At 34.4% G+C, this 19,484-nt stretch overlaps 1 protein-coding gene across 6 annotated transcripts in view; it reads right to left on the reverse strand.

Moving 5' to 3' along the window:
- Nucleotides 1–19,484, reverse strand: part of LOC110515904 (myelin regulatory factor) — a 142,449-nt gene that overhangs the window by 33,072 nt on the left and 89,893 nt on the right. For all 6 annotated transcript variants that reach the window (XM_090230936.1, XM_036968500.2, XM_036968502.2 and 3 more), the window contains exons 18-21: nt 8,890–8,960; nt 8,679–8,795; nt 7,169–7,529; nt 6,035–6,097 (exon numbers count right to left, since the gene is read on the reverse strand). In XM_090230936.1, the coding sequence (XP_090087062.1) occupies nt 6,035–6,097; nt 7,169–7,529; nt 8,679–8,795; nt 8,890–8,960 (612 nt within the window). The remainder of the gene's footprint in view (nt 1–6,034; nt 6,098–7,168; nt 7,530–8,678; nt 8,796–8,889; nt 8,961–19,484) is intronic.

Genomic DNA, 19,484 nt, shown 5'->3' on the forward strand with positions numbered 1-19,484 from the left:
GTTGTTTTATGTCCTGTGGTCTGGACTTCATCATGACTGTAGATAGCTGAGTTGTTTTGTTGTTTTATGTCCTGTGGTCTGGACTTCATCATGACTGTAGATAGCTGAGTTGTTTTGTTGTTTTATGTCCTGTGGTCTGGACTTCATCATGACTGTAGATAGCTGAGTTGTTTTGTTGTTTTATGTCCTGTGGTCTGGACTTCATCATGACTGTAGATAGCTGAGTTGTTTTGTTGTTTTATGTCCTGTGGTCTGGACTTCATCATGACTGTAGATAGCTGAGTTGTTTTGTTGTTTTATGTCCTGTGGTCTGGACTTCATCATGACTGTAGATAGCTGAGTTGTTTTGTTGTTTTATGTCCTGTGGTCTGGACTTCATCATGACTGTAGATAGCTGAGTTGTTTTGTTGTTTTATGTCCTGTGGTCTGGACTTCATCATGACTGTAGATAGCTGAGTTGTTTTGTTGTTTTATGTCCTGTGGTCATGGACTTCATCATGACTGTAGATAGCTGAGTTGTTTTGTTGTTTTATGTCCTGTGGTCTGGACTTCATCATGACTGTAGATAGCTGAGTTGTTTTGTTGTTTTATGTCCTGTGGTCTGGACTTCATCATGACTGTAGATAGCTGAGTTGTTTTGTTGTTTTATGTCCTGTGGTCTGGACTTCATCATGACTGTAGATAGCTGAGTTGTTTTGTTGTTTTATGTCCTGTGGTCTGGACTTCATCATGACTGTAGATAGCTGAGTTGTTTTGTTGTTTTATGTCCTGTGGTCTGGACTTCATCATGACTGTAGATAGCTGAGTTGTTTTGTTGTTTTATGTCCTGTGGTCTGGACTTCATCATGACTGTAGATAGCTGAGTTGTTTTGTTGTTTTATGTCCTGTGGTCTGGACTTCATCATGACTGTAGATAGCTGAGTTGTTTTGTTGTTTTATGTCCTGTGGTCATGGACTTCATCATGACTGTAGATAGCTGAGTTGTTTTGTTGTTTTATGTCCTGTGGTCTGGACTTCATCATGACTGTAGATAGCTGAGTTGTTTTGTTGTTTTATGTCCTGTGGTCTGGACTTCATCATGACTGTAGATAGCTGAGTTGTTTTGTTGTTTTATGTCCTGTGGTCTGGACTTCATCATGACTGTAGATAGCTGAGTTGTTTTGTTGTTTTATGTCCTGTGGTCTGGACTTCATCATGACTGTAGATAGCTGAGTTGTTTTGTTGTTTTATGTCCTGTGGTCTGGACTTCATCATGACTGTAGATAGCTGAGTTGTTTTGTTGTTTTATGTCCTGTGGTCTGGACTTCATCATGACTGTAGATAGCTGAGTTGTTTTGTTGTTTTATGTCCTGTGGTCTGGACTTCATCATGACTGTAGATAGCTGAGTTGTTTTGTTGTTTTATGTCCTGTGGTCTGGACTTCATCATGACTGTAGATAGCTGAGTTGTTTTGTTGTTTTATGTCCTGTGGTCTGGACTTCATCATGACTGTAGATAGCTGAGTTGTTTTGTTGTTTTATGTCCTGTGGTCTGGACTTCATCATGACTGTAGATAGCTGAGTTGTTTTGTTGTTTTATGTCCTGTGGTCTGGACTTCATCATGACTGTAGATAGCTGAGTTGTTTTGTTGTTTTATGTCCTGTGGTCTGGACTTCATCATGACTGTAGATAGCTGAGTTGTTTTGTTGTTTTATGTCCTGTGGTCTGGACTTCATCATGACTGTAGATAGCTGAGTTGTTTTGTTGTTTTATGTCCTGTGGTCTGGACTTCATCATGACTGTAGATAGCTGAGTTGTTTTGTTGTTTTATGTCCTGTGGTCTGGACTTCATCATGACTGTAGATAGCTGAGTTGTTTTGTTGTTTTATGTCCTGTGGTCTGGACTTCATCATGACTGTAGATAGCTGAGTTGTTTTGTTGTTTTATGTCCTGTGGTCTGGACTTCATCATGACTGTAGATAGCTGAGTTGTTTTGTTGTTTTATGTCCTGTGGTCTGGACTTCATCATGACTGTAGATAGCTGAGTTGTTTTGTTGTTTTATGTCCTGTGGTCTGGACTTCATCATGACTGTAGATAGCTGAGTTGTTTTGTTGTTTTATGTCCTGTGGTCTGGACTTCATCATGACTGTAGATAGCTGAGTTGTTTTGTTGTTTTATGTCCTGTGGTCTGGACTTCATCATGACTGTAGATAGCTGAGTTGTTTTGTTGTTTTATGTCCTGTGGTCTGGACTTCATCATGACTGTAGATAGCTGAGTTGTTTTGTTGTTTTATGTCCTGTGGTCTGGACTTCATCATGACTGTAGATAGCTGAGTTGTTTTGTTGTTTTATGTCCTGTGGTCTGGACTTCATCATGACTGTAGATAGCTGAGTTGTTTTGTTGTTTTATGTCCTGTGGTCTGGACTTCATCATGACTGTAGATAGCTGAGTTGTTTTGTTGTTTTATGTCCTGTGGTCTGGACTTCATCATGACTGTAGATAGCTGAGTTGTTTTGTTGTTTTATGTCCTGTGGTCTGGACTTCATCATGACTGTAGATAGCTGAGTTGTTTTGTTGTTTTATGTCCTGTGGTCTGGACTTCGTCATGACTGTAGATAGCTGAGTTGTTTTGTTGTTTTATGTCCTGTGGTCTGGACTTCATCATGACTGTAGATAGCTGAGTTGTTCTGTTGTTTTATGTCCTGTGGTCATGGACTTCGTCATGACTGTAGATAGCTGAGTTGTTTTGTTGTTTTATGTCCTGTGGTCTGGACTTCATCATGACTGTAGATAGCTGAGTTGTTTTGTTGTTTTATGTCCTGTGGTCTGGACTTCGTCATGACTGTAGATAGCTGAGTTGTTTTGTTGTTTTATGTCCTGTGGTCTGGACTTCATCATGACTGTAGATAGCTGAGTTGTTTTGTTGTTTTATGTCCTGTGGTCTGGACTTCGTCATGACTGTAGATAGCTGAGTTGTTTTGTTGTTTTATGTCCTGTGGTCTGGACTTCATCATGACTGTAGATAGCTGAGTTGTTTTGTTGTTTTATGTCCTGTGGTCTGGACTTCATCATGACTGTAGATAGCTGAGTTGTTTTGTTGTTTTATGTCCTGTGGTCTGGACTTCATCATGACTGTAGATAGCTGAGTTGTTTTGTTGTTTTATGTCCTGTGGTCATGGACTTCATCATGACTGTAGATAGCTGAGTTGTTTTGTTGTTTTATGTCCTGTGGTCTGGACTTCATCATGACTGTAGATAGCTGAGTTGTTTTGTTGTTTTATGTCCTGTGGTCTGGACTTCATCATGACTGTAGATAGCTGAGTTGTTTTGTTGTTTTATGTCCTGTGGTCTGGACTTCATCATGACTGTAGATAGCTGAGTTGTTTTGTTGTTTTATGTCCTGTGGTCTGGACTTCATCATGACTGTAGATAGCTGAGTTGTTTTGTTGTTTTATGTCCTGTGGTCTGGACTTCATCATGACTGTAGATAGCTGAGTTGTTTTGTTGTTTTATGTCCTGTGGTCTGGACTTCATCATGACTGTAGATAGCTGAGTTGTTTTGTTGTTTTATGTCCTGTGGTCATGGACTTCATCATGACTGTAGATAGCTGAGTTGTTTTGTTGTTTTATGTCCTGTGGTCTGGACTTCATCATGACTGTAGATAGCTGAGTTGTTTTGTTGTTTTATGTCCTGTGGTCTGGACTTCATCATGACTGTAGATAGCTGAGTTGTTTTGTTGTTTTATGTCCTGTGGTCATGGACTTCATCATGACTGTAGATAGCTGAGTTGTTTTGTTGTTTTATGTCCTGTGGTCTGGACTTCATCATGACTGTAGATAGCTGAGTTGTTTTGTTGTTTTATGTCCTGTGGTCTGGACTTCATCATGACTGTAGATAGCTGAGTTGTTTTGTTGTTTTATGTCCTGTGGTCTGGACTTCATCATGACTGTAGATAGCTGAGTTGTTTTGTTGTTTTATGTCCTGTGGTCTGGACTTCATCATGACTGTAGATAGCTGAGTTGTTTTGTTGTTTTATGTCCTGTGGTCTGGACTTCATCATGACTGTAGATAGCTGAGTTGTTTTGTTGTTTTATGTCCTGTGGTCTGGACTTCATCATGACTGTAGATAGCTGAGTTGTTTTGTTGTTTTATGTCCTGTGGTCTGGACTTCATCATGACTGTAGATAGCTGAGTTGTTTTGTTGTTTTATGTCCTGTGGTCTGGACTTCATCATGACTGTAGATAGCTGAGTTGTTTTGTTGTTTTATGTCCTGTGGTCTGGACTTCATCATGACTGTAGATAGCTGAGTTGTTTTGTTGTTTTATGTCCTGTGGTCTGGACTTCATCATGACTGTAGATAGCTGAGTTGTTTTGTTGTTTTATGTCCTGTGGTCTGGACTTCATCATGACTGTAGATAGCTGAGTTGTTTTGTTGTTTTATGTCCTGTGGTCTGGACTTCATCATGACTGTAGATAGCTGAGTTGTTTTGTTGTTTTATGTCCTGTGGTCTGGACTTCATCATGACTGTAGATAGCTGAGTTGTTTTGTTGTTTTATGTCCTGTGGTCTGGACTTCATCATGACTGTAGATAGCTGAGTTGTTTTGTTGTTTTATGTCCTGTGGTCTGGACTTCATCATGACTGTAGATAGCTGAGTTGTTTTGTTGTTTTATGTCCTGTGGTCTGGACTTCATCATGACTGTAGATAGCTGAGTTGTTTTGTTGTTTTATGTCCTGTGGTCTGGACTTCATCATGACTGTAGATAGCTGAGTTGTTTTGTTGTTTTATGTCCTGTGGTCTGGACTTCATCATGACTGTAGATAGCTGAGTTGTTTTGTTGTTTTATGTCCTGTGGTCTGGACTTCATCATGACTGTAGATAGCTGAGTTGTTTTGTTGTTTTATGTCCTGTGGTCTGGACTTCATCATGACTGTAGATAGCTGAGTTGTTTTGTTGTTTTATGTCCTGTGGTCTGGACTTCATCATGACTGTAGATAGCTGAGTTGTTTTGTTGTTTTATGTCCTGTGGTCTGGACTTCATCATGACTGTAGATAGCTGAGTTGTTTTGTTGTTTTATGTCCTGTGGTCTGGACTTCATCATGACTGTAGATAGCTGAGTTGTTTTGTTGTTTTATGTCCTGTGGTCTGGACTTCATCATGACTGTAGATAGCTGAGTTGTTTTGTTGTTTTATGTCCTGTGGTCTGGACTTCATCATGACTGTAGATAGCTGAGTTGTTTTGTTGTTTTATGTCCTGTGGTCTGGACTTCATCATGACTGTAGATAGCTGAGTTGTTTTGTTGTTTTATGTCCTGTGGTCTGGACTTCATCATGACTGTATATAGCTGAGTTGTTTTGTTGTTTTATGTCCTGTGGTCTGGACTTCATGGGTAGAGTGATCTGTAACCATGGCTACTCACATCATGTGTAGAGTGATCTGTAACCATGGCTACTCACATCATGTGTAGAGTGATCTGTAACCATGGCTACTCACATCATGTGTAAAGTGATCTGTAACCATGGCTACTCACATCACGTGGAGAGTGATCTGTAACCATGGCTACTCACATCACATGGAGAGTGATCTGTAACCATGGCTACTCACATCATATGTAGAGTGATCTGTAACCATGGCTACTCACATCATGTGTAGAGTGATCTGTAACCATGGCTACTCACATCATGTGTAGAGTGATCTGTAACCATGCCTACTCACATCACATGGAGAGTGATCTGTAACCATGCCTACTCACATCACATGGAGAGTGATCTGTAACCATGGCTACTCACATCATGTGTAGAGTGATCTGTAACCATGCCTACTCACATCACATGGAGAGTGATCTGTAACCATGCCTACTCACATCACATGGAGAGTGATCTGTAACCATGCCTACTCACATCACATGGAGAGTGATCTGTAACCATGCCTACTCACATCACATGGAGAGTGATCTGTAACCATGGCTACTCACATCACATGGAGAGTGATCTGTAACCATGCCTACTCACATCACATGGAGAGTGATCTGTAACCATGCCTACTCACATCATGTGTAGAGTGATCTGTGACATGGAAGAGTTCTTGATTGCGGAGAGTGGTACGGTATAGCTGTAGATAAAACATAAAAGTCATTATGTAATGCAGTCACACAAACCCCAACAATACAAGCAATTTATCTTTATTGACATTTGTAATTGTTTTATTTAACCTTTATTTAACCAGGCAAGTCAGTTAAGATCTAATTCTTATTTACAATGACGGCCTACCAAAAGGCAAAAGGCCTCCTGCTGGGATGGGGGCTGGGATTACTAATACAAATAAATGAAATATTAATATAGGACAAAACACACATCACGACAAGAGAGACATCACAACACTACATAGAGACCTAAGACAACACCATAGCAAGGCAGCAACACAACACTACATAGAGACCTAAGACAACACCATAGCAAGGCAGCAACACATGACAACACAACATGACAACAACATGGTAGCAACACAACCTGATAACAACATGGTAGCAACACAACATGGTAGGAACACAACATGACAACAACATGGTAGCAACACAGCATGGCAACAACATGGTAGCAACACAACATGGTAGCAACACAACATGGTAGCAACACAACATGGTAGCAACACAACATGACAACACAGCATGTTAGCAACACAACATGACAACACAGCATGGTAGCAACACAATATGGTAGCAACACAACATGGTAGCAGCATAAAACATGGTAGCAACACAACATGACAACACAACATGGTAGCAACACAACATGGTAGCAACACAACATGACAACACAGCATGTTAGCAACACAACATGGTAGCAACGCAACATGACAACACAGCATGGTAGCAACACAACATGACAACACAGCATGGTAGCGACACAACATGTTAGCAGAATAAAACATGGTACAAACATTATTGGGCCCAGACAACAGCACAAAGGTCAAGAAGGTAGAGACAACAATACATCACGCAAAGCAGCTACACCCGTCAGTAAGAGTGTCCATGATTGAGTCTTCGAAATGAAGAGATTGAGACAAAACTGTCCAGTTATGTCAAATGTCTATAATATAATGTGTTTCACAAAGGTTTTGCGTTCCAGTCGAAACTACATTTGACTCATACAGTCTAAAGAAGAACCACACAGGGAGACCCACCTGCAGCTGTCAGGATGGGGACAGTTGTGTGATGAGATGTGTTGGTCTGTCTCCAGGATGTGTAGATCTATAAGGGAAGGGGATGATATTTCCCCTGCTTCCTCCTCTGTGTTGCTGTGTGTGTTGTCCCGGCGTTGTCTCCGAGGCAGGGTCTGTTGGCCTCCAGGCCCACCCGGTCCAGGCAGCCGGTTCGTGGCCCCCCCTACAACCTCCAGGTCTCCTGCAGGGGCAGGGGCAGGTCTCTTCGCCTTGGACAGGTACATGGGGGCGGAGGTGTGGCTGAGACGGTTCCGGTAGCGTCCGTCCTTGTCCACAGGCCTGGACTTGGCCTTCTTGTTGATACTGCCCAGACTACTCAGCTCTACAGGAGAGAGGAGAGAGACTGGTGTCATGAATGAACGCAAGTTGATATATTTGTTGTTTATGAAATGTTTACTCACTGCCTATGTATGGGTTATGTATGGGTCACATATAGGTTACGTATGAGTTATGCATGGGTCATGTAAGGGTCATGTATGGGTTACATATGGGTTATGTATAAGTTACGTATGGGTTATGTATGGGTCATGTATGGGTTATGTATGGGTCATGTATGGGTTATGTATGGGTCATGTAAGGGTTATGTATGGGTCATGTATGGGTTATGTATGGGTCATGTATGGGTTATGTATGGGTTATGTACGGGTCATGTATGGGTTATGTAAGGGTTATGTATGGGTTATGCATGGGTCATGTAAGGGTTATGTATGGGTCATGTATGGGTTATGTATGGGTTACATATAGGTTACGTATGGGTTATGTATGGGTTACATATAGGTTACATATGGGTTATGCACAGGTCATGTATGGGTCATGCAAGGGTTATGTATAGGTTACATATGGGTTATGTATGGGTTATGTGAGAGTCATGTATGGGTTAAGTATAGGTTACATATGGGTTATGTAAGGGTTAAGTATGGGTTATGTAAGGGTTACATATGGGTTATGAAAGAGTTATGTATGGGTCATGTAAGGGTTATGTATGGGTCATGTATAGGTTACATATGGGTTATGTATAGGTTACGTATGGGTCATGTAAGGGTTATGTATAGGTTACATATAGGTTACATATGGGTTATGTAAGAGTCATGTAAGGGTTATGTATGGGTTATGAGTGGATTATGAGTGGATTATGAATGGGTTATGGATGGATTATGAGTGGATTATGAATGTGTTACGTATGGGTTTTGTATGGGTCATGTATGGGTTATGACTTGGATATGAATGGGTTATGAGTGGATTATGTATGGGTCATGTATAGGTCATGTAAGGGTTATGTATGGGTCATGTAAGGGTTACGTATGGGTCATGTATGGGTTATGTATGGGTCATGTATGGGTTATGTAAGGGTTATGAATGGGTCATGTATGGGTTATGAATGAGTTATGTATGGGCTATAGGTTATGAATGAAGTGAAGGTATGGGTTAATCTTTTCGTTTGGTGTGATAGGACAGAAGGGTGTGTTCTTACCCGATGTAGATTGGTTGTTGCTTGGCGACAGAGCAGTTGCTGATTGGTTGTTTGTAGCAGTTGTAGGCGGGCAGCAAGCTGCAGGATTGGACAGTGAAGAAGAGGGCGGGACGGTATCTGTACAGAACAGATACGACAGTTATTCAAGACACTGTCAAATGTAATGAAGTAGGCTGCCATTGATTCATGTGTCCCAGTGTGTGTCGCTGACCTGGAAGTGTCGGGGTGGTGGATCGAGGACCGGAGGCCGTCCTTCTGGATGATCCCACTGCAGACCTGGACCTGAGGGATGTCAGAACATTTTAACCTTTATTAATTTAACCAGGCAAGTCAGTTAAGAACAAATTCTTATTTTCAAATGACGGTCTAGGAACAGTGGGGTTAACTGCCTGGTTCAGGGGAACAGTGGGTTAACTGCCTGGTTCAGGGGAACAGTGGGTTTAACTGCCTGGTTCAGGGGAACAGTGGGTTTAACCGCCTGGTTCAGGGGAACAGTGGGTTTAACCGCCTGGTGCAGGAGAACAGTGGGTTTAACCGCCTGGTTCAGGGGTAGGACGACAATTTTTTTTTTACCTTGTCAGCTTGGGGGATTTGATTTAGCAACCTTTCAGTTACTGGCCCAATGCTCTAACCACTAGGCAAACCTGCCACCCCTTTACAGTACAGTCAGAGAGAACACAGAGAATAGAATATAATATAATAGAAAATAATATAATAGAATAGAAAATAATATAATAGAATAGAAAATAATATAATAGAATAGAATATAATAGAATAGAAAATAATATAATAGAATAGAATATAATAGAATAGAAAATAATATAATAGAATAGAATATAATAGAATAGAAAATAATATAATAGAATAGAATATAATAGAATAGAAAATAATATAATAGAATAGAATATAATAGAATAGAAAATAATATAATAGAATAGAATATAATAGAATAGAAAATAATATAATAGAATAGAATAGAATAGAATAGAAAATAATATAATAGAATAGAATATAATAGAATAGAAAATAATATAATATAATAGAATAGAATATAATAGAATAGAAAATAATAGAATAGAATAGAAAATAATATAATAGAATAGAATATAATAGAATAGAAAATAATATAATAGAATAGAATATAATAGAATAGAAAATAATATAATAGAATAGAATAGAATAGAATAGAAAATAATATAATAGAATAGAATATAATAGAATAGAAAATAATATAATATAATAGAATAGAATATAATAGAAAATAATATAATAGAATATAATATAATAGAATAGAATATAATAGAATAGAATATAATAGAATAGAATATAATATAATAGAAAATAATATAATAGAATAGAATATAATATAATAGAAAATAATATAATAGAATAGAATATAATAGAATAGAATAGAAAATAATAGAATAGAATATAATAGAATAGAATATAATAGAATAGAATATAATATAATAGAATAGAATATAATAGAATAGAATATAATAGAATAGAATATAATAGAATAGAATATAATAGAATAGAAAATAATAGAATAGAATATAATAGAATAGAATATAATATAATAGAATAGAATATAATAGAATAGAATATAATAGAATAGAATATAATAGAATAGAATATAATAGAATAGAAAATAATAGAATAGAATATAATAGAATAGAATATAATAGAATAGAATATAATATAATAGAATAGAATATAATAGAATAGAATATAATATAATAGAAAATAATATAATAGAATAGAATATAATAGAATAGAATAGAAAATAATAGAATAGAATATAATAGAATAGAATATAATAGAATAGAATATAATATAATAGAATAGAATATAATAGAATAGAATATAATAGAATAGAATATAATAGAATAGAATATAATATAATAGAAAATAATATAATAGAATAGAAAATAATATAATAGAATAGAATATAATAGAATAGAATATAATATAATAGAAAATAATATAATAGAATAGAAAATAATATAATAGAATAGAATATAATAGAATAGAATATAATAGAATAGAATATAATAGAATAGAATATAATATAATAGAAAATAATATAATATAATAGAATAGAATATAATAGAATATAATATAATAGAAAATAATATAATATAATAGAATAGAATATAATAGAATAGAATATAATAGAATAGAATAGAATATAATAGAATAGAATATAATAGAATAGAATATAATATAATAGAAAATAATATAATAGAATAGAATATAATATAATAGAAAATAATAGAATAGAATAGAAAATAATATAATAGAATAGAATATAATAGAATAGAATATAATAGAATAGAATATAATAGAATAGAATATAATATAATAGAAAATAATATAATAGAATAGAAAATAATATAATAGAATAGAAAATAATAGAAAATAATATAATATAATAGAATATAATAGAATAGAAAATAATATAATAGAATAGAATATAATAGAATAGAATATAATAGAATAGAATATAATAGAATAGAATATAATATAATAGAAAATAATATAATAGAATAGAAAATAATATAATAGAATAGAATATAATAGAATAGAATATAATATAATAGAATAGAATATAATAGAAAATAATATAATAGAAAATAATATAATATAATAGAATATAATAGAATAGAATATAATAGAATAGAATATAATAGAATAGAATATAATATAATAGAATAGAATATAATAGAATAGAATATAATAGAATAGAATATAATATAATAGAAAATAATATAATAGAATAGAAAATAATATAATAGAATAGAATATAATAGAATAGAATATAATAGAATAGAAAATAATATAATAGAATAGAAAATAATATAATAGAATAGAATATAATAGAATAGAAAATAATATAATAGAAAATAATATAATAGAATAGAAAATAATATAATAGAATAGAAAATAATATAATAGAATAGAAAATAATAGAAAATAATATAATAGAATAGAAAATAATATAATAGAATAGAAAATAATAGAATAGAAAATAATAGAAAATAATATAATAGAATAGAAAATAATATAATAGAATAGAATAGAATATAATAGAATAGAATATAATATAATAGAATAGAATATAATAGAATATAATAGAATAGAATATAATAGAATAGAATATAATATAATAGAAAATAATAGAATAGAATAGAAAATAATATAATAGAATAGAATATAATAGAATAGAATAGAATATAATAGAATAGAATAGAATATAATAGAATAGAATATAATAGAATAGAATATAATAGAATAGAAAATAATATAATAGAAAATAATATAATAGAATAGAAAATAATATAATAGAATAGAATATAATAGAATAGAATATAATATAATAGAATAGAATATAATATAATAGAATAGAATATAATAGAATAGAATATAATATAATAGAAAATAATATAATAGAATAGAAAATAATATAATAGAATAGAATATAATAGAATAGAATATAATAGAATAGAAAATAATATAATAGAATAGAAAATAATATAATAGAATAGAAAATAATATAATAGAATAGAAAATAATATAATAGAATAGAATATAATAGAATAGAATATAATAGAATAGAAAATAATATAATAGAATAGAAAATAATATAATAGAATAGAAAATAATATAATAGAATAGAATATAATAGAATAGAATATAATAGAATAGAAAATAATATAATAGAATAGAAAATAATATAATAGAATAGAAAATAATATAATAGAATAGAATATAATAGAATAGAAAAGAATAGAATAGAATAGAATAGAATAGAATAGAATAGAATAGAATAGAAAAGAAACGAATAGAATAGAATAGAAAATAATAGAATAGAAAAGAATAGAATAGAATAGAAAATAATATAATAGAATAGAAAATAATATAATAGAATAGAAAATAATATAATAGAATAGAATATAATAGAATAGAAAATAATATAATAGAATAGAATAGAAAATAATAGAATAGAAAAGAATAGAATAGAATAGAATAGAATAGAAAATAATAGAATAGAATAGAAAAGAAACGAATAGAATAGAAAATAATAGAATAGAAAAGAATAGAATAGAATAGAATAGAATAGAAAATAATAGAATAGAATAGAAAAGAAACGAATAGAATAGAATAGAAAATAATAGAATAGAAAAGAATAGAATAGAATAGAATAGAATAGAATAGAATAGAATAGAATAGAAAAGAAACGAATAGAATAGAATAGAAAATAATAGAATAGAAAAGAATATAATAGAATAGAAAATAATATAAAATAATATAATAGAATAGAAAATAATATAATATAATAGAAAATAATATAATAGAATAGAAAATAATATAATAGAATAGAATATAATAGAATAGAAAAGAATAGAATAGAATAGAATAGAATAGAATAGAATAGAATAGAAAAGAAACGAATAGAATAGAATAGAAAATAATAGAATAGAAAAGAATAGAATAGAATAGAAAATAATATAATAGAATAGAAAATAATATAATAGAATAGAAAATAATATAATAGAATAGAATATAATAGAATAGAAAATAATATAATAGAATAGAATAGAAAATAATAAAATAGAAAAGAATAGAATAGAATAGAATAGAATAGAAAATAATAGAATAGAATAGAAAAGAAACGAATAGAATAGAATAGAAAATAATAGAATAGAAAAGAATAGAATAGAATAGAATAGAATAGAAAATAATAGAATAGAATAGAAAAGAAACGAATAGAATAGAATAGAAAATAATAGAATAGAAAAGAATAGAATAGAATAGAATAGAAAATAATAGAATAGAATAGAAAAGAAACGAATAGAATAGAATAGAAAATAATAGAATAGAAAAGAATAGAATAGAATAGAAAATAATAGAATAGAATAGAAAAGAAACGAATAGAATAGAATAGAATAGAAAAGAATAGAATAGAATAGAAAATAATAGAATAGAATAGAATAGAAAATAATAGAATAGAATAGAAAATAATAGAATAGAATAGAAAAGAAACGAATAGAATAGAATAGAAAAGAATAGAATAGAAAAGAATAGAATAGAATAGAAAAGAAACGAATAGAATAGAATAGAAAATAATAGAATAGAAAAGAATAGAATAGAATAGAATAGAATAGAATAGAATAGAAAAGAAACGAATAGAATAGAATAGAAAATAATAGAATAGAAAAGAATAGAATAGAATAGAATAGAAAAGAAACGAATAGAATAGAATAGAAAATAATAGAATAGAAAAGAATAGAATAGAATAGAAAATAATAGAATAGAATAGAAAATAATAGAATAGAATAGAAAAGAAACGAATAGAATAGAATAGAATAGAAAAGAAACGAATAGAATAGAATAGAAAATAATAGAATAGAAAAGAATAGAATAGAATAGAATAGAAAAGAAAATAATAGAATAGAATAGAAAATAATAGAATAGAATAGAAAAGAAACGAATAGAATAGAATAGAAAAGAATAGAATAGAAAAGAATAGAATAGAATAGAAAAGAAACGAATAGAATAGAATAGAAAATAATAGAATAGAAAAGAATAGAATAGAATAGAATAGAATAGAATAGAATAGAATAGAAAAGAAACGAATAGAATAGAATAGAAAATAATAGAATAGAAAAGAATAGAATAGAATAGAATAGAAAAGAAACGAATAGAATAGAATAGAAAATAATAGAATAGAAAAGAATAGAATAGAATAGAATAGAAAATAATAGAATAGAATAGAAAAGAAACGAATAGAATAGAATAGAATAGAAAAGAATAGAATAGAATAGAAAATAATAGAATAGAATAGAATAGAAAATAATAGAATAGAATAGAAAATAATAGAATAGAATAGAAAAGAAACGAATAGAATAGAATAGAAAAGAATAGAATAGAAAAGAATAGAATAGAATAGAAAATAATAGAATAGAATAGAATAGAAAATAATAGAATAGAATAGAAAAGAATAGAATAGAATAGAAAAGCAGAGACAGCATCAGGTGGGGGGGCTGAATAAATAATGTGAAGCAATCAGAAAATGTACCTCTAACCTTATTCTTTCACAAAGCATTTGTCTGTTTCGGCCTACTGCATGCACATGTGTCTGTATAGGTCTACTGCATGCACATGTGTCTGTATAGGTCTACTGCATGCACATGTGTCTGTATAGGCCTACTGCATGTACATTTGTCTGTTTTGGCCTACTGCATGTACATGTGTCTGTATAGGCCTACTGCATGTACATTTGTCTGTATAGGCCTACTGCATGTACATTTGTCTGTTTCGGCCTACTGCATGTACATTTGTCTGTATAGGCCTACTGCATGTACATTTGTCTGTTTCGGCCTACTGCATGTACATTTGTCTGTATAGGCCTACTTCATGTACATGTGTCTGTATAGGCCTACTGCATGCACATGTGTCTGTATAGGCCTACTGCATGTACATTTGTCTGTTTTGGCCTACTGCATGTACATGTGTCTGTATAGGCCTACTGCATGTACATTTGTCTGTATAGGCCTACTGCATGTACATTTGTCTGTTTCGGCCTACTGCATGTACATTTGTCTGTATAGGCCTACTGCATGTACATTTGTCTGTTTCGGCCTACTGCATGTACATTTGTCTGTATAGGCCTACTTCATGTACATGTGTCTGTATAGGCCTACTGCATGTACATTTGTCTGTATAGGCCTACTTCATGTACATTTGTCTGTACAGGCCTACTGCATGTACATTTGTCTGTTTCAGCCTACTGCATGTACATGTGTCTGTATAGGCCTACTGCATGTACATTTGTCTGTACAGGCCTACTGCATGTATATGTGTCTGTATAGGCCTACTGCATGCACATTTGTCTGTACAGGCCTACTGCATGTACATGTGTCTGTTTTGGCCTACTGCATGCACATGTGTCTGTATAGGCCTACTTCATGTACATGTGTCTGTATAGGCCTACTGCATGCCAATGTGTATATATAGGCCTACTGCATGTACATTTGTCTGTATAGGCCTACTGCATGCAAATTTGTCTGTATAGGCCTACTGCATGCACATTTGTCTGTATAGGCCTACTGCATGCCAATGTGTCTATATAGGCCTACTGCATGTACATTTGTCTGTATAGGCCTACTGCATGTACATGTGTCTGTTTTGGCCTACTGCATGCACATGTGTCTGTATAGGCCTACTTCATGTACATGTGTCTGTATAGGCCTACTGCATGCCAATGTGTCTATATAGGCCTACTGCATGTACATTTGTCTGTATAGGCCTACTGCATGCAAATTTGTCTGTATAGGCCTACTGCATGCACATTTGTCTGTATAGGCCTACTGCATGCACATTTGTCTGTATAGGCCTACTGCATGTACATTTGTATGTATAGGCCTACTTCATTTACATTTGTCTGTATAGGCCTACTGCATGTACATTTGTCTGTACAGGCCTACTGCATGTACATTTGTCTGTTTGAGCCTACTGCAGGTACATGTGTCTGTTTTGGCCTACTGCATGCACATGTGTCTGTATAGGCCTACTGCATGCCAATGTGTCTGTATAGGCCTACTGCATGTACATTTGTCTGTATTGGCCTACTGCATGTTCATGTGTCTGTATAGGCCTACTGCATGTACATTTGTCTGTATAGGCCTACTGCATGTACATGTGTCTGTATAGGCCTACTGCATGCCAATGTGTCTGTATAGGCCTAGTGCATGTACATTTGTCTTTATAGGTCTACTGCATGTACATTTGTCTGTATAGGCCTACTGCATGTACATTTGTCTGTATAGGCCTACTGCATGTACATGTGTCTGTATAGGCCTAATGCATGTACATTTGTCTGTTTCGGCCTACTGCATGTACATTTGTCTGTATAGGCCTACTTCATGTACATGTGTCTGTATAGGCCTACTGCATGTACATTTGTCTGTTTCGGCCTACTGCATGTACATTTGTCTGTATAGGCCTACTTCATGTACATGTGTCTGTACAGGCCTACTACATGTACATTTGTCTGTTTCAGCCTACTGCATGCACATTTGTCTGTATAGGCCTACTTCATGTACATGTGTCTGTATAGGCCTACTGCATGTACATTTGTCTGTACAGGCCGACTGCATGTACATTTGTCTGTTTCAGCCTACTGCATGTACATTTGTCTGTATAGGCCTACTGCATGCACATTTGTCTGTACAGGCCTACTGCATGTATATGTGTCTGTATAGGCCTACTGCATGTACATTTGTCTGTACAGGCCTACTGCATGTACATTTGTCTGTTTCAGCCTACTGCATGTACATGTGTCTGTATAGGCCTACTGCATGTACATTTGTCTGTACAGGCCTACTGCATGTATATGTGTCTGTATAGGCCTACTGCATGTACATTTGTCTGTACAGGCCTACTGCATGTACATGTGTCTGTTTTGGGCTAATGCATGCACATGTGTCTGTATAGGCCTACTTCATGTACATGTGTCTGTATAGGCCTACTGCATGCCAAAGTGTCTATATAGGACTACTGCATGTACATTTGTCTGTATAGGCCTACTGCATGTACATGTGTCTGTTTTTGCCTACTGCATGCACATGTGTCTGTATAGACCTACTTCATGTACATGTGTCTGTATAGGCCTACTGCATGCCAATGTGTCTATATAGGCCTACTGCATGTACATTTGTCTGTATAGGCCTACTGCATGCACATTTGTCTGTATAGGCCTACTGCATGCAAATGTGTCTGTATAGGCCTACTGCATGCACATTTGTCTGTATAGGCCTACTGCATGCACATTTGTCTGTATAGGCCTACTGCATGCACATTTGACTGTATAGGCCTACTGCATGTACATTTGTATGTATAGGCCTACTTCATGTACATTTGTCTGTATAGGCCTACTGCATGTACATTTGTCTGTACAGGCCTACTGCATGTACATTTGTCTGTTTGAGCCTACTGCAGGTACATGTGTCTGTTTTGGCCTACTGCATGCACATGTGTCTGTATAGGCCTACTTCATGTACATGTGTCTGTATAGGCCTACTGCATGCCAATGTGTCTGTATAGGCCTACTGCATGTACATTTGTCTGTATTGGCCTACTGCATGTTCATGTGTCTGTATAGGCCTACTGCATGTACATTTGTCTGTATAGGCCTACTGCATGTACATGTGTCTGTATAGGCCTACTGCATGCCAATGTGTCTGTATAGGCCTACTGCATGTACATTTGTCTTTATAGGCCTACTGCATGTACATGTGTCTGTATAGGCCTACTGCATGTACATTTGTCTGTTTCGGCCTACTGCATGTACATTTGTCTGTATAGGCCTACTTCATGTACATGTGTCTGTACAGGCCTACTACATGTACATTTGTCTGTTTCAGCCTACTGCATGCACATTTGTCTGTATAGGCCTACTGCATGTACATTTGTCTGTACAGGCCGACTGCATGTACATTTGTCTGTTTCAGCCTACTGCATGTACATTTGTCTGTATAGGCCTACTGCATGCACATTTGTCTGTACAGGCCTACTGCATGTATATGTGTCTGTATAGGCCTACTGCATGTACATGTGTCTGTATAGGCCTACTGCATGTACATTTGTCTGTACAGGCCTACTGCATGTATATGTGTCTGTATAGGCCTACTGCATGTACATTTGTCTGTACAGGCCTACTGCATGTACATGTGTCTGTTTTGGCCTACTGCATGCACATGTGTCTGTATAGGCCTACTTCATGTACATGTGTCTGTATAGGCCTACTGCATGCACATTTGTCTGTATAGGCCTACTGCATGCACATTTGTCTGTATAGGCCTACTGCATGCACATTTGTCTGTATAGGCCTACTGCATGCACATTTGTCTGTATAGGCCTACTTCATGTACATTTGTCTGTATAGGCCTACTGCATGTACATTTGTCTGTACAGGCCTACTGCATGTACATTTGTCTGTTTGAGCCTACTGCAGGTACATGTGTCTGTTTTGGCCTACTGCATGCACATGTGTCTGTATAGGCCTACTTCATGTACATGTGTCTGTATAGGCCTACTGCATGCCAATGTGTCTGTATAGGCCTGCTGCATGTACATTTTTCTGTATTGGCCTACTGCAGGTACATGTGTCTGTTTTGGCCTACTGCATGCACATGTGTCTGTATAGGCCTACTGCATGTACATGTGTCTGTATAGGCCTACTGCATGCCAATGTGTCTGTATAGGCCTACTGCATGTGCATTTGTCTTTATAGGCCTACTGCATGTACATTTGTCTTTATAGGCCTACTGCATGTACATTTGTCTGTATAGGCCTACTGCATGTATATTTGTCTGTATAGGCCTACTGCATGCACATTTGTCTGTATAGGCCTACTGCATGTACATGTGTCTGTATAGGCCTACTGCATGCGAATGTGTCTGTATAGGCCTACTGCATGTACATTTGTCTTTATAGGCCTACTGCATGTACATTTGTCTGTATAGGCCTACTGCATGTATATTTGTCTGTATAGGCCTACTGCATGTACATTTGTCTGTATAGGCCTACTGCATGTACATGTGTCTGTATAGGCCTACTGCATGCACATTTGTCTGTATAGGCCTACTGCATGTACATTTGTCTGTATAGGCCTACTTGTAATGTCCCAGACTGGACTGGCAAGCAAGTCAACCTACAGTACAGTATTAAAAGTCAACAGTAGAAATGAGTCATGACCTCTTGAGACGCAGGCAAAGAAACGCCCTTATCACAAACCTACAG

Source organism: Oncorhynchus mykiss, chromosome 4, assembly GCF_057628025.1.
Source record: "Oncorhynchus mykiss isolate SJ-2025 chromosome 4, ASM5762802v1, whole genome shotgun sequence".
Taxonomy (NCBI): Eukaryota; Metazoa; Chordata; class Actinopteri; order Salmoniformes; family Salmonidae; genus Oncorhynchus; species Oncorhynchus mykiss.